This window comes from Hipposideros armiger, unplaced genomic scaffold, assembly GCF_001890085.2.
Source record: "Hipposideros armiger isolate ML-2016 unplaced genomic scaffold, ASM189008v1 scaffold_806, whole genome shotgun sequence".
NCBI classification, from domain to species: domain Eukaryota; kingdom Metazoa; phylum Chordata; class Mammalia; order Chiroptera; family Hipposideridae; genus Hipposideros; species Hipposideros armiger.
The window spans coordinates 190090-206808 of NW_017732156.1; the positions used below are offsets into that span (position 1 = coordinate 190090).

General features: G+C 34.9%; 1 protein-coding gene across 18 annotated transcripts in view; it reads right to left on the minus strand.

Moving 5' to 3' along the window:
• LMO7 (LIM domain 7) overlaps positions 1-16719 on the minus strand; it is a 204123-nt gene that overhangs the window by 106123 nt on the left and 81281 nt on the right. For all 18 annotated transcript variants that reach the window (XM_019628695.1, XM_019628713.1, XM_019628703.1 and 15 more), the window contains exon 3: positions 7395-7464. In XM_019628695.1, the coding sequence (XP_019484240.1) occupies positions 7395-7464 (70 nt within the window). The remainder of the gene's footprint in view (positions 1-7394; positions 7465-16719) is intronic.

The following is a 16719-nucleotide window of genomic DNA, read 5'->3' on the forward strand; positions in this document are numbered from 1 at the left end:
AATTTCTACACAAGAAAAAGGTGCCTAAGGAGAGATGTGCCAAGTGCCTTGGTATCTGAATGAAATTGTCATGGGTGATATAATCCTATTCTGAATCATTTTTTTTTAACTCCACACATTAACTATAATGTTGCTTGAAGAATTCTCAGCCACTAATGTTTAAAAAAAGATTGCCCTCGAGGCTGAACACTGGCCTATAAACGTTCATCTTAGATTTAAAAACAAGTAAGGTTTGGAACTCTAGGGAAGTGCTCCTAAACTTCTGCCAACGCCATGACTAAGAGATTAAGGCTAGAAATAAAACAGGAGTTTCCTGATTTACAGTGCTGCCTCATTACGAGGGTACTGGGAACAACTTCAAAGTTGGCGAGAAGTTTTTAAGTTTTCACTTTCGGTGATACTGATCTTTAATTGGGAGCTGGAGAGAGACTCTTGAAAAAAGTTTCCTAAAAATACTTTATGAATAACTCAACCATTATTTGTTGAGTTACTTACTTATATGCCATTCATGTGGAGGTGTTAAGGCATTTGGATATTTAAATCTAATATTTGTTACCTTGACAACAGACAATGCACAATCCGAATTCAGTCTATTTTCTCAGACTTGATTATTGAATAACCCCAAACTAGTTCAAAATACAGATGATGATCCACCAATATTCCAGTAAAATATACAGTAGAAAAAAATTTTAATTAAAATACAAGCATGGAAAATGTCATTTTCAATGCATAAAGTGGTCATGTTTAGCAAACGCCTAACTTTTATGCTATGATTTTATACAACTGTAAATAATACATATTTCCCCATGTATAAGACACACCCTTTTTTGAAAAATTTGGGGTCTAAAAACTGGGTACGTCTTATACAGTGGTTGTACATTTTTTTACTTGCATTTCCGCTTTTTTCGAATTTCACTTTTTTATGATGAATAAAACTTGAGTTCAATAACTATGTAATACATTTTTTTTCAAATTTCAGACCCCAAAATTAAGGTGTGTCTTATACATGGGAGCATCTTAGACACGGGGAAATACGGTACATTAATAATGGCAATACTATAGTACTCTCTTATATCTTTATTAAGAAGAAAAAAGTAGTACTCCATGTTTTTGTCATTGATTTTCTTCTTAAAGAAAATAATGACATTGACAAACTAGTAAAATAAGAATAGTTTAAATTTTAGTGTTTGAGACATAATTACACAACTTGTAATAGTGGTTTGCCCTCCCTTTGAAATAAAAACATTTCTTTAGCATAGTTTTAATAACAAAATCACAATTGAGTTTTACTCAACTTTATTGATATCATTTAACCATCACTGGCTCTATTAGGAAATAGAAGAAAAAGAGAAAAAAAACTACTTTTTAACTCAATGAAACACCAAAGGTATAATCCAACATACATAAAATGGTTCCAATACAGTGACATGTGAAAAATGAACAAAAATTAAAGAGCATGGTAATTTATAAAAACATCTAGCTTTCATTATTTATCAACTGTGAGGAAATCAAAGCCATGAAAACTAAATAAGAGTTAAGACAGAGTAGTGATGTTATGGGAGAGGACCTCAATGTTATTCCCCATCCATTTGGAGGTGGACATCGTGGCAGCCAGAATCAGCTCTGTATGAATGCTTCTCTTACTAGCTAAGCAGTCGAACAGGCAAGGATGAGCGGATCAAAAAGAAATTTCCTGATGAGAGCATCTCCCAATTGACTAAATAGAAGACCTCCTCAAACAAATCTACAAAACCAGTAATATTGGGTTGCCGGAAAAGTCGTGATGTATTTTTTCTATGTTTTTCGTTGCAAAAATGCGTCATGACTTTTCCAACAAGCCAATAAAATTCAAGAACAGAAAATAAACACTATTGATCTTATCATTAAATGGTTATTTTAAACTAGCTCTACAATACCATCTTCCCATGCTGTCACTTGTTATCAGTGTTTTGTATACATCAACATCCAAATATATTCACAAAAGTATCTTGCTATTGGCAACTAGAGACATATTTCCTCTGAAACAAACATTGGGTTTGATCGGGCACAGAGCAACCCTCAGTCGCCACTCTTTCAAGCACGGCATATATTGGCTGCTCGTCCAATTTTATATTCTACTCTATTATTCCTTGAGTATTCTCCCTTCAACCATACAAAATTTATTCCTGCCTCCTACCCAGAAAAATGCCACCCTTGAATGAAAATAGCAATTATATTCACACTTACATTACTTCAAATTGGATGGGAAAGGAAACAGAAATGGGCTTTTTTTCCCCTGAAAACACTGGGGGGTCTCACTTTCTTTTGTTTCTGTTTGTAGAAAAGAGCTCACAAGCTCAGTGTCCTGCCAGCCTCCCTTCTCCCAACCCCCTTGGCTCCTCCACCCCTGGGAAAAAGAATGGGATAAACAGTCACTGCCTGAGAGTGGTTTTTAGAAAAGCACATAAAACCTGGAAAATAATGTTTAAATGTTATAGCTGATTCCTCAGGTGAATCCTCTATTACTGCTGGAAGGGAACAACTAGATGTTTCAACAGTGACCTTGACACAGACTAGGTTGCACTACTTTGCTGATCAACCCAAGCGAGTAGGAGAACGAAGATGAAAGAGTCAGAAATAATTTTTACACAGGTATAAGAACATTAACCACTAATAACCTTGTGAGAAATGGCAGTAAGAATGGTCCCATAAACTTGCCTTATTTCTCAAAGTAGCCATAATGAAGGCAAGGGAAACAAGCTAGCTGGTGTCTTCGCATTTCCTGCATTCTACCACATTCTGTAGGTCCCTGAATAATAGGACCTTCCCAGCCTCTACAGCCACACCTTACACATTCCAGCCTTGAGTAACCTTTTAGAGCAAAGATGTTCTAATTCAGCTCATAGTTTTGATGCAAGTGTGGATATACTGAGGATTTTTCTATTGAGCCCACTGATAAGACACAAATATTCACACAAATGCATAGTTCAAACCAAGTTTTCTGAAATACCATTGCTTTTCAAAGGAAATTGCAATTGAGATGGCAAGCATGAGTACGTCAATCAGATCTATAGGCAGTTGGCAAACTAACCCATATAAAGGGGTCGTGTTTACTTTCTTGATTCTTTAGCTCAGTGGTTCTCAACCGGGGATGATTTTAACCCATAGGGGTCATTGGCAATGTCAGGAGACATTTTTAGCTGTCACGAGTAGGGGGTTGGGGACATGGTGCTCCTGGCATCTAGTGAGTAGAGGCCAGGGATGCTGCTAAACATTCTATTCACATTGTATTTCACGTACACTAACACATCAGATGGTAAACATTATTCTGGTTCAATAGCTCTTTTCACCATCAGAATATCTTGCCTGTTTCTCAGGGTTTTGTTTTGAGGTCAAATTTTCTTATTCCCAAATAAAGTTTGAGTTTCAATGATCTGAACATGCCCACATTTAACACCAGTTAATTTTTTGGAAGACTCAAACTCCTGGGTTAGATTTTTTTTTTTTTTTTTGAATGGCTTTGTAAAAAAAAAAAAAAAACAGAACAGAAAAGATAAGGGGAAATCAATTTCTTTATAAAATAAAACTCAGTCAAGCGAGAAAAGCCACATCTCTTTAGGAACCTGGTTACTGCCTTCCCAAAGAAAAAATAATAATGAATGCTCCAAGCAAAGCATTCAATATATTTTGAAATTATCTAAACATTTCTTTCTGAATTGTCATTGTTCAGGGGATATTCCATGCTTTTCACACAGGTCCATGTGCAAAGGGTAAATCCATTGCCATGGCTCCAAAGCTACATACACATGATCACTTACATGAAATGGAAAAGTTATAGCTGCAGGAAAGAAAATAAGAAAAAAGTAATTGATGAGGGGGCTTGGAGCACTATAGTCATTTAGCTTAACAAATTCTTACACAGAATTCATGTGATTCTTACTGTATTTGACTTAATGTGGTGTCTCTACCCCACACAAACCTCATTCACAGAACCCACTTCAACCTACACACCTGAACTGAGTGAGCCCAAGGGAAGCAACACTCCTGACCACAGCCCATTTGGCCAAGACGAGTCTTCTCAAGGAACTCATGCACAGGCTGGCCAGTGACCTAGGATGCTTGTAGCCTGGAAAGAAAAGGTAACCTGATCCATTCAGATTCCTCTCCTGGCAACCTCAACTAATAGACACCATTTCCAACAGGAAAAAAGTAATCATGTGGAATGCAGCTGCCATGTTTCTGCTGAGCACTGAATTAATGGGCGAGTCTTCTGAAAAATCCTTAAAATAAAACACTCTTCTTCTTAGCTTTAACGCATTTCTGCTCTTTGTTACTAAAAAATCATAACTGCTTATAAAACTGGTGAATTCTGATTAAGGTCTTTGAATGTACCGATGTTAATTTCCCGGGGTTTAATATTATACCAGTTATGCAAGATGTTATCACCTGGGGAAAATGGATGAAGGGCATAGAGGACCTCTCTGTACTATTTCTAATTTTTTTTTCTGCAACTTCCTGTAAATCTATATACTTATTTCAAAACAAAAAGTTGTGTTTTTTTTAAAGCTCATGTTAGCTAAAACATTTCCCTGCCTGTACTAGTTTCCTAGGGCTTCCATAACAAACTACCACAAACTCGATGGCTGAAAACAACAGAGATTTATCATCTCACAGTTCTGGAGTCAAGAAGTCCAAAATCAAGGTGTCCAAAAAGTCATGCTCGGGAATGGGAAGCTGAGAAACCTGCAGGGGAATCCTTCCTTGCTTCTAGTGGTTTGCCGACAATCTTTGGTGTTCCTTTACCTCTAGCTACATCATTTCAATCCTCACTTGTCACATGGAGTTTTTCCTGTGTGCATTTGTCTTCACATGGCCATTTTATTATAAAGACACCAGCCATATTAGATTAGGGACCACCCTACTCCAGTATGACCTCATCTTAACTAGTTACATCATCTGCAATAACCCGATTCCCAAATAAGGTCAAATTCTGAGGTACTGGGGTTTAGGACTACGACTTCAATATGTATCTTTGGTGGTAGTGGGGGTGGTGGGGAACGACACAGAATTCAACCTATAACACTATCTCCATCAAAGACATAATTCTAGAGCCCATCGTTTTTTCACAGTGGAAATTTTATTCATTCAAAAAATCTTTGGTCTCCTATATGTATCAGTGATGTGCTGTGAACACAAAAGTTATTAATATAAAGAGTCTGGCTCAGCTTCTTCATCTTTCTTCTAAAAGTGTCAAAATCTAACGCTTCTGACATATTCCTTCTTAAGGAATTCTTAGAGGTCACTCTTCATAGTCAGACCATAACTACTCATGAGTGTTCAACAAAGCCCCAGTCTACTGTGATTCTCTGCAGCACATTTATTATCTGGTGTTTTCTTGTTAAACTGTGAATTTGTCTGGTCCCTGTTCTTCCATTAGAATGAACGCACTTTGAAGGTAAGGTCCTTATGTGTCTTTGTTCCTCCAATATATCCCTACAAACTAGAAAAATTCTTGACCCAGTAGGCAGTCAATTAATTGTTAAAAGAATGAATGAGCTACAAAAGAACATTCATTGAATATCAATGTGTCAGGCTATCTATACCTCATAATAACCCTACTAAGTAGATGCTGGAGCTCTTCTTCACACTTGAAATTAAGGCTTTGAAGGTTTGATATAATCCTGACACAAAAGCATCACAGGAAAGGGTCAAATGAAGCATGATAACAACTTCAAACCAATTGGGCTTAGCCCAGTTCTGTGGCTGTGGTCACTCTTAATGCTTCTGCATCCAATTGAAAATGCTCATTGTCCTGTATTTGGGAAATCATCCTATTGAATATGCCAGAAATACATTTCATTTTAGTTTCTAGAGATAAAATCCAAACTAGATAGAATTTCTCATGCTTGAAATAGAAATGTTTGGAGAGATCTTTGGATTTAAAAATACATTAGTGATTTCATCTCATTCATAGGATCAGAAGATTAAATAGAACCTCTAGTGGCCAACAACAGCAAACCACCACAATTCAAACATTCCAAATATGCAGGAGAGTGTTTGCGATCCAAGGCTAATTTCTTTTAAAATGCACGTAATTGATCCAAGAAATGACAATTTAAAATCTACGCATTAAACTATCGAAGAAAACTCAAGCCATTTGGAATGATAGAGAGTACTTTCAATACAGTTTAAACTTTTAATTTTCACTGAAGTTATTTTATAAAAGTTAATTTCATCTAAGGCCTATTTTGTTTCTTAAACTAAATGTTCTTCCTAGAAAGACTTCAAAAGCCAAATTTCTTTACTTTTATTCCTTAGTACTTCCAACTCACCCTATTACTAGAATTAATGCATTTACATATTCATATATTACTATATATTCATATATTGCTAGACAGATATTTCCTAACAATAAACAGTTAGCAACGAAGTCATTCCTATCAAAATTTTGATGAGGTTGTCATGACAGCTGCAAACCCAGAAATTTTGGTACCGCTACCTTTAATACTTCATGCCTTTAATCTGTGCATATACATGGTGGCCACACAGAAGGTTCCTGAATGTATTATAAACACAGCTTGACTATTCGAAAAAGAATATATATATTTTATACATTCTAATTATTAGCTTTTAAACTGCAGTGTTTTGTGAAATTAATTTTTTTTTAACTAACTTCTATTATCAACCTTCATTCTTAGTTATTGGTAACATTTTGAAAGTTGTCCATCATTTGTACTTAATTATAAATTACTTCTTTCCAAAGACACAGCCCCACCTTAATATGACAGTGTGGGATATTTTTCACATGCAAAATTCCAAATTTAAACTAAAAAAACCTGGAGAATCATCCGTAGTCATTTTATGGCTATTACTGATGCAAAGAGGAAGGCAGTGACTTGCCCAGCATCACACAGGATGTTTGTAGGAAACCTATTACATAAAGCAAAAGTCTTGAGTAGTGAGCAAGCAGGCCTTGAATATTCTGCAAATACACCACAAGATCTGTGTGCTGAGTGAGGGGAATGCATAAGCAGGGTACCAGAAGATAACAACTGGTGAACATCAAACAGTTTCCCTAAATTATGGTCAGCTAGCAAATGTATGCAGGCTGAGCTTCAAAAGAACACGATCCCAAACAAATGCAATTTGTGGAAGAAATAAGCCCAGAAAGGGAATCTATGAAGTCCAAAGGCACAAAAATCAAAACAAACATAAAATAAAAGCCTCCCAGCAGAAGGTACACAGACAGAGGAACTAAAGGCATAAGTAGGACATCACAAAATATAATTTTCTTGAGCACAAAAAACCCCAAACTTAATTTCTATAATAATTCCAGATAAGAAAATCTGTCTATGCCCATCTTTTTACATTTCAAAAACAAGAAAATCTAGTTTTGCAGATAAATGATTACTTACCAAACCTGCTATTGGTGTGGACAGTCTATTGATCTTCTTAATGACACCAGGTTTAAGCTTATTAATCAAACTGAAAGTAAATGAAGAAATAAGATACGCAGTTACAAGAATGCCAATATCAGCTTAGTGTTCTTTTTAACATTCACAAAAATCATATGTCTCACGCTTCCATCCCCAATATGTTATTTACAGCAAAGAGCCCAACAGAAAGCAAAAACCAAGAAAACAAGTCAAGAAATATAGTAAGGAGAACAGCCCTGCAGAAATGGTGAGCGTCCTCTTAGACCATATAGACACACTTCTGTATCCAAAGCCATGTCCTTAAAAATAGTTAGTTCCCCATTTATTAAAGAAAGGTAATATTTCATTGTTTCAAGTAGCCAGTTTGGGAATCTCTTCATTATAATTTATAAGTTGGCCCTAAGAATATTTTTTTCTGTTAATCATTTTAATTCATTTTGTTTTCTCAAACCGATCTTTATTTTAAAAGGTAGCTTCAAAACTATACTATTAGGTTGTCAGAAAAGTCATGATGTTTTTTTTCTCTGTTTTTCATTGCTAAAATGCGTCATGACTTTTCCAACAACCCAATATTTTGCCAGATTTAAAGGGTACAGTGCAACTCATGCACATAGCCAACTAGTTCTTATTGGTAACTCATTCTAGTCCATGATTGATTGCTTTGTTACCATAGCAATATGACAGAGTGAAAAATTAAATTAAATGTACCAGAACTCCTCAAAATATACCAGAACTCCCCAAAATAGACTAACAGTTACCTTGGAATCTAATATTGAACAAGTTTAAGTTGCTATGACAATCTGCAAAGATGTATATGTCTCCCTGTTCTAGAACAATATGAAAAGAACATAGCTTTGACAACTGCAACTTAAAGTACACTTTTTGGTTCTAAATCTAGATTATTGTGAATTCTACTTTTCTCTTGTTCACCAATACAGTGCCAGGCCACACAGAAATTTAATACTATAATAATGCCTTTCTATTAATGCTAGCTTGGTTAATTAATCATTAATCACTGCCAGAAAACAACTTGAAATAGTGATTTTCCTATTCAATAATCCAGCCACAAAAAAAGAAGAAGAAAAGAAAGAAAAAGAAACCAATTCTTTATTCTGTAACAGAGCTCCAATAGGAAAGCAAATACAGGAGAAAGAACTAAACATTCTTAATTTACTGGTCTCCTCTTCACAATGGGCTACAGAAAAAAAAAAAATCTGACACTTGTGGAATGTCACTCTTCCAACATTCCAGAGATTTATATATACACTTGAGTGTGCTAAAAATAAAAAAGACAAAAGTCTCAATTTAATAACCTTCAGAATGTTGTTCAACAGGATTCAAAATGACAGAACAGTGGCTTATGAAGATTTAGTTGGTGAACAAAAGAGATTGTTCTGTTTTCATAGTTTCTTCACACAAAGATCTTTAGACAATTTAATACAGAGTACAAAACCATCCCCTCAACTTTAAGCATTTCCTAGAACTGTTAACTCCTTGATTCCCAATTTCTCATTTGTGCACTGAAGCCATGTAGGAAGAAAGGTTTTCTCCTTTTCATGACTTTATTTTTCTTTAATCACTAGCTGAAGAGCTAGCAAAGAACTGAGCAGGTTTATAAGAAATGAGAGTTCCAAATTAATTCTTCTAGTTGTTTCCTATTAACCAGGTATTTCTTAAATTCTATTACTGGTGACATTCTTGCAATGCATTGAAGAACTAATAACTGAAACATTACTTAATAGGAACATAATTCCAGCAGAGTATAAATCAAGAAATTTGTGGCCACTACTTGACAGTAACTTTCCTATAACACCTTGGATCTTAAAATGCAATTTTCAGTGATATACAAAGTTAAAGAACCATATGAGCTGGGGCACTGATAAAATGTCAGGCAAGTCTGGCATTAGTTGGCTTTGTTAGAGGAAGAGTGTCATACATTCATTCCTCCTCCACCCAGATGAGTCATACAAGACTTTGTCCAGATCATTCAATTTACCTGTTTACTTCACTTATCATTTCTGTATTACAGTATTAGTAATAGCAAGAGCATTTTTTAAAAATGCAGTTTCTGGGTTGAATAATAACACAGCCTACTCTCAATGAAGTCAGTCAAAGGAAGGGATAGAGGTAAAGGAAACAATGTGGATAAGTGTTGCCTTCTAATAATGAGTTGTTCCCTCCCTCATCAGAAGTTTCCAGAGCTATTTCATAGAAGCAGCATCTACACAGTAGATAGGTGTCCTTCTCCAACCCTGAGCCTGGATTCCAGGATGTGTACAAACACAGAAATAACCACAAGGCAAAAACAACACTCTGGATAACAAAATAACCTCTAAAAAGTAACGTCAACTAGAGGAAAATTCTGTTTTATTTTGTCAATTGTTAAAATGGTATCAGTTCTAAGCACTAAGACTTGGAGAAAATGCACATATGGTTTTGGCAAACACTGAACATCCAATGAAATTATGATCCATGAATAATGATTGTTATATAATTAAAGAAAGAACTTTCAGGATATTTCTTCTAGGGAGAAATATATGTTTCATAAAATTTAAATTTCTGTGAAATTTAAGTACATCTAAAGGAATAAGGGCATAGACTTATATCGAATAAAATACAAGTGTCACCTAAAAGAAACACTACTCTCTTTTGCAAATAAAAATTCTTTGCATAATAAGTGTTCTTCAATTACACTTGTTGCTAAAAGCAACACTGACTTCAGGTGACTGGCTGTATTCAAGAATCAGATAACACGATAACCTTCCAGATGCCTCTCTGTGCACAAGGAACCAGAGGCAGTCAAGAGACCATTTTATCTGCCTGCGTCCCCATGACCCATCCCTCTAACCCTGTGTAGAATTATACAGCTACTCCCCCAAGCCTTGCTTCCCTCAGCCACGGCATAAACCTGGTGATGTGCTGTGACTACACCAGAGGTTTGCTCTTTTGGTAAGATTAAACTGTAACAGAAAATACCAAGTCATTTTTTATCTCCCATGGTAGAGCACTCTCACAAACAGACCTGAGACCCCTCTCCTTCAGCTCATCCAGTTGTCATCTACTTCCTTTTCTTCTCCTCCTCAAAGCACTGTCCACTCCCTCCAAGGGAGTTGAGTTACACAACGACAGATGCTAGAAAGACAGCTCTGTTCAGAAATCTTGTCACCAGTGAATGTGACGTGACTTTAAATAAAACACAGAGGTAAGACTCAGAACACTGTACATAAAGCTCAATATGATGTCTCACTCAGTTGTAGGTTTTAATCGAACTAGAATTTGATGCTCAATCTATTAGTCTCCAGAAACTAGTTCCAAACACCAAACCTCATTTCCCCCTTTATCAGAAAGCTCTGATGTGGAAGAAATGAGCCAAGAAATTATTTCTTATTCAGCAGAGGTACAAAATGTAGGAACATCTTTTGACTTCCTATTTCTAAAGATTTTCCAAATGTACCAGAGACACTGGCATCAAGGAGCACATCAATCTACTGAGAGTGAACTATTGAACCTATGTATTACTTGGTTAGTCATTCACATACACATTTTTAATATCCTTCTATCAACCACATTTTTTTTCATTTTTATTAAATTTATTGGGGTGACATTGGTTAGTAAAATTATATAGGTTTCAAGTGTACATTTCTATAATGCATCAACTTTTTTCACATTGTGTTCACCATCCAAAGTCAATTCTCTTTCTATCACTATGTTTGACTCCCTTTACCCTTTTCTCCCCCCTTACCCTCTGGTAACCACTAAACTGTTGCTCGTATCTATGATTTTTTGTTTGTTTGCCTTGTTTTTTTTTGTTGCTTTCCATTTTATATCCCACATATGAGTGAAGTCATATGGCTCTTGACTTTTGCTGTCTTATTTCGCTAAGCAAGGTAATCTCAAGATCCACCCATGCTGTCACAAATGGCAGTGTGTCATCTTTTCTTATGGCTGAGTAATAGTCCATTGTATATATGTATATCTTCTTTACCCAATCATCTATTAAAGGACACTTCAGTTGTTTCCATGCCTTGGCCACCATGAATAATGCTGAAAGGAACATAGGGGTCCATATATCTTTGCAGATAAATGTTTTCAAATTTGGGGGATAGATACCCTGAAGTGGGATTGCTGTGACATGTGGTAATTCTATTCTTATTTTTTTGGGGAACCTCCATACTGTTTTCCATAGTATCTATACCAATTTACATTCTCACCATGAGGAGTGTTTTTTTTTTCTCTGCAAAATTTCCAACATTTGTTATCAGTTGTCTTGTTAATGATTGCCATTCTAACAGGTGTGAGGTAGTATCTCACTGTGGTTTTGAGTTGCATTCCCCTCATAGCTAGTGAAATTGAGCATCTTTTCATAAATCTGTTGGCCATGTGTATGTCTTCTTGGGAGAAGTGTCTGTTCAGATTCTCTGCCCATTTTTTAATTGGATTGCTTATTTTATTTTGTTGTTGAGTTGTATGAGTTCTTTATATATTTTGGATATTAGCCAGCCCCTTATTGGAGGTGTTGTTTGCAAATATCTTCTCCCATTTGATTGTTTGCCTCTTTGTTTTATTGATGCTTTCTTTTGCTGTGCAGAAGCTTTTAAGTTTGATATAGCCTCATTTATATAGTTCCATTTTTGTTTGCTTTTACTTCCCTTGCGTTTGAGGTCAAATTCATAAAATCTTCTCTGAACCCAAGAACCATAACGTAAGTTTTATACCTATACTCTTCTATGAAATTTATTGTTTCAGGTCTTATGTTTAGGTCTTTGATTCATTTTGAGTTAATTTTGGTATATGGTGACAGCAATCTAGTTTCACTCTATTGCACATGGGTTTCCAATTTTCCAAGCACCATTTACTGAAGAGGCTTTCTTTTCTCTGTTGTATGTTTTCGGCTCCTTTGTTGAAAATTATCTGCTCATATATATGTGGGTTTATTTCTCAGTTCTCAATTCTATTCCACTGGTGCTTGTTTTTGTGCCATTACCATGCTGTTCTGGCTGCTGTCACTTTGTAGTATAAATTAAAGTCAAGGAGTATGATACCACCGGCCTTGTTCTTTTTTCTTAGGATTGTTTTGGCTATTCAGGGTCTTTTGTGAATCCATACAAATCTGATGACTCTTTGTTTTATTTCTTGAAAAAATGCCATTGGGATTTTGATGGAAACTGCATTAAATCTGTATATTGCTTTGGGTAATATGGCCATTTTAACTATGTTGATTCTTGCAATCCATGAATATGGAATATCTTTCCATTTCTTTGTGTCTTCTTCAATTCCTTTTAATATTGTCTTATAGTTTTTAGTGCATAAGTACTTCACATCTTTTGTTAAGTTTATTCCTAGGTATTTTATTCTTTTTGTTGCAATTGCAGAAGGAATTTTTTTATTTCTTTTTCTGAAATTTCATTGTTAGTATATAGCAATGCAATTAATTTTTTTGTATATTGATTTTGAATCCACATTTTTTAAACATATACTCCCACAGTAGTCAAACTTTTCCTATTAGTAACTAATTTTTTAAAGATACAATAAAGATATTATACTTCCTTATAAAATAAAAAGCAGTGATTTTTGTTTCATCTGTTATTTGACACTCACTTGTCTAGTTTTCTTCTAGATGCAAACTCTACTCAACAAACATTTGAATGTTTATTACAGACAGAGAGCACCATGCTGGGATCAACAGCACAGCAACCAGGCAGTGAAGCTGCTAAGCGTAAGAGTAGTCACTCAATCCAAACAGCATCTCCTAGCAATTAGCAAGGTACCTGGTATTTAGTAGGTGCTTTAAATTATTTGCTAAAATCCATTGTTTTACTTTTAATGCAGAAATTTTTCTGTGAATGACTCAAATATGTTTAGAAAAACTTTACCTTCAGTTTCATTTAAATGCTAGAAATGGACACCTCCCTTCTGTTATTTTTTTCTGTTGCCAAACTTTTACTTTATTACATTGTCTACAGTGATAATGTATTATACATCTATAGCATAAATTTTAGTGACTGAGTACAGTCTCTTCTGTGAACAAACCAGAATTTACATTAAAATGCTCTATAACTGTTGGACTGGATATCTTAAGTAAATTTCTAAGATTTCAAACTAATTACCTTCATCTAAATTCATAAGCTGTAATATTTTAAAAATAACATTGAATAGTTAGGGATTACATCTCCATGTGGTAGAGTAATAAGCATATGTAATTAAAAATTTCAAAGTGTAAAATCATTCAATATGACTACCTATGATGACCTTAATATTTTCAAAGACTGGTAGTAAAATTAGCACAAATTCAATTTGCAGAATTCCTGTGGTACTAATTTTGAATATTACTGAATTACCTACCACACAACTAAATAGTTAACAATACGTGCTCAGGTGGTAACGTGTGTGGAACAGCAACAAGTCAGTACCAATGCAATTTATAATTATCATTTTATTATGATAGGACTTCCTCCTTTAGCCTCGCTGTTATGCCTGAGGCATCCTGAAGTGAGTCAGCAGAGCTTGAGCAGTCTGACAGCAGGGTCCTATAACACTAATGGATCTCCCTGAGTAACAGGAATTCCCCCAGTCTGTATCAATACCAAAGGGCATCTAGCAGGGGGACAGGGGGTTCCCGTCCAGGTCCTGTCCTTTACTCTTAAGTAACGTCCTAAATTCCCCTCTATCCCTTCATGTAAATAGTGATATTTCCTTCTCTTACAGTTAGTTGTACTTGGGTTCTCTCCAATTTTTGCCACTGTAAAAATGCTTTGATGTATGTTTGTATGTGTATCTTTATCCCTGCTCCTTACCATCTCTTTCTTTTACTTTTTATTTAAGTATAGTTGTTATATAATACTATATGAGTTATATTCATTTCAGGTGTACAATATAGTAAGTCGACATTTGTATAACTTACCATGTGATCGCCCCATTAATTCTAGTAATCACCTACCATTGTGTAAACTTATCACAAGTTTATGGGCTATTTTTATTGTTTCTTATATTTTATTTCTAGAAGTAAAATCATTAGTGTTATACTCTTGATGCTTGTTTGGAAAGGAATTTGGCAATATGAACCAACTTGCTTTTGCACCAGCAGGCAGCATTCCTGTTCCTACCTCCATGCCTGCCTCCTGGCATAATAACAGCGACACTGTTCACACTTCCAATAGCAGGGACACGTTCCCTCTGCCTGTGAGCTACCGGCTGCATGCTCTTCCACAGCGGCGCAGATTTTATAACTTCCACTCTTAAGGGATATAAAAATTTTCACCAATTTTATATGTCACATTTTAGATATTTAAAATGCTTTTAATACTTTCCACTATGAAAGTGCTTTCTAATATCTTTCCCTCCATTTTATAGTATTTTCTTAGATTCCCAAAAGAAGGATTATTGGAAAGTCTTATAATTTTTATGATAAATATGTTTATGTCAATAAATAAAATAGCATATAATTACTTAATAGGTGTGGCCAAATTGGTTTTCAGAGCTGTACCAGTTTATATTCAATTGATCATTTTGAGAATATTATACACCATTTTGCCACAATGTAAGCATTTTATAACAGATTTTTTTTTCTTTTTTTTAGCTGAGCCATCCTGCCACCTGTTGGCAGCTCAGCGGCAGCTCAGCTCGGGCCGTGAATCAAACCGGGGACCCTGTTGCTCAGAGCTCACATTCCTGAGCGAGCTCTTAACTGAGCCACTCGGCCGGCCCTATAACAGATTTTTAATTATTTACTAATTTCAATTAAAACTATCTGTTTTAAAAGTATCTGGTTTTAGCATAATTATTTCTTACTAATGAAGGTGAAGATTTTACTGTTTATTTCCTGTAGTATTTCTTCACTTGTGAATTATTTGGTCATATCCTTTACTTATTTATCTACTGAGGTTTTGAAATGTGTATCTTACCAATTTATTTGAACTCTGTTAATCTTTAAGTCATTTTTCGTTCAAAATATTTTTCTCAGAATATTATTTGCCAAAATATCTATTTATCTATATATTCAAATCTATTTTTTTCCTAGTCCTTTGAAGTTTAGAATTTTAAACTGCCGCTAAAGCTTTTTTAATTCTTCAGTTGTATTTTTCCAGCTTCTTGTTATTTTAATCTAGACTGTATTCCTGTATATGAGTTTATAAATTAATTCTTATGCAATTATTTATCCCAATACAATGAGTTGAATGATTCATCTTGTCTCCACTTTCTCATATCTCTTTATCTTGTCTCCACTTTCTCATATCTCTTTTATCACAAATCCTTACATATAAGAAGGTATATCTAGACCTTGTTATTACATTAATATGTACATTTATAAAGCAATCCATAATTATCAAACACTGTGCTTTGTCATTTTTCATTATGTGTTTTAATATAGGGTCACGTTTGTTCCACAGAAATTTTTATTTTTCTTGTGCTCGCTTGTTTATTATTTCATATAAATGTTAAACTAATTTTTAATTCTAAGAAAAATCTAACTAGATTGTATATGGGTATTAGATTAAAACTATAAACTAACTTTAACATCTATTACCCTTTACAGAAATGTAGCTTTTCATTCCATTTCTTAAATCTTATAGCTTACCATTTTATTTTCTAAATATAAAATAAGTCCCACATTACAGTAAATAATGTTCTCAACTTTGTCACTATTCCTTTTATCCATTAGATCTCATCTAATTTTCTGACTGACAATTGCTGGTAAATAAAAATTATAGAGACTAAGTCTCTTGTATAAGATAATTACTTGACTTTTAATTTATGTGATGCCATTATATATTTGTCCTTATCACAATATCCATTCCCCTTATTTACTTCTCATTGCACTTACCAGAATCCCCAGACTTTCACCATCTCATGGCGAACACATTGTTTCCTATGTGTCCACCTGAGAGCCTTTATTACACCCAAAACCTACTTCAATAACCTCTTGCTGATCAACTTTAATACAAATTGCTCATATCATATACATCCAGCACATACATTTCTCCCTTTTATTTTTAGTAAACCTTCATTCTCATCTATTTCCAGAGGCCCTGTCACTGAAACATTACATGTTCTCTTCTTAGTAATTAATATTTAGGGTGAGAAAGCCCTATAGATGGTACATGTAGGTTCACAAAACATATGTGAACTTTCTACCTCCAAGTTTGAGGCCACGATATAAAAAATGTCTGCAAAATTGCAATAAGTCTGGGGCCGGCCGAGTGGCGCGATGGTTAAGAACTCACTTGGGATGCCAGAGGGCCCCGGTTCGGATCCCACATATGAGGGCCAGTGACACTGCCCTCTACAGCTAGGATGCTGAACAACA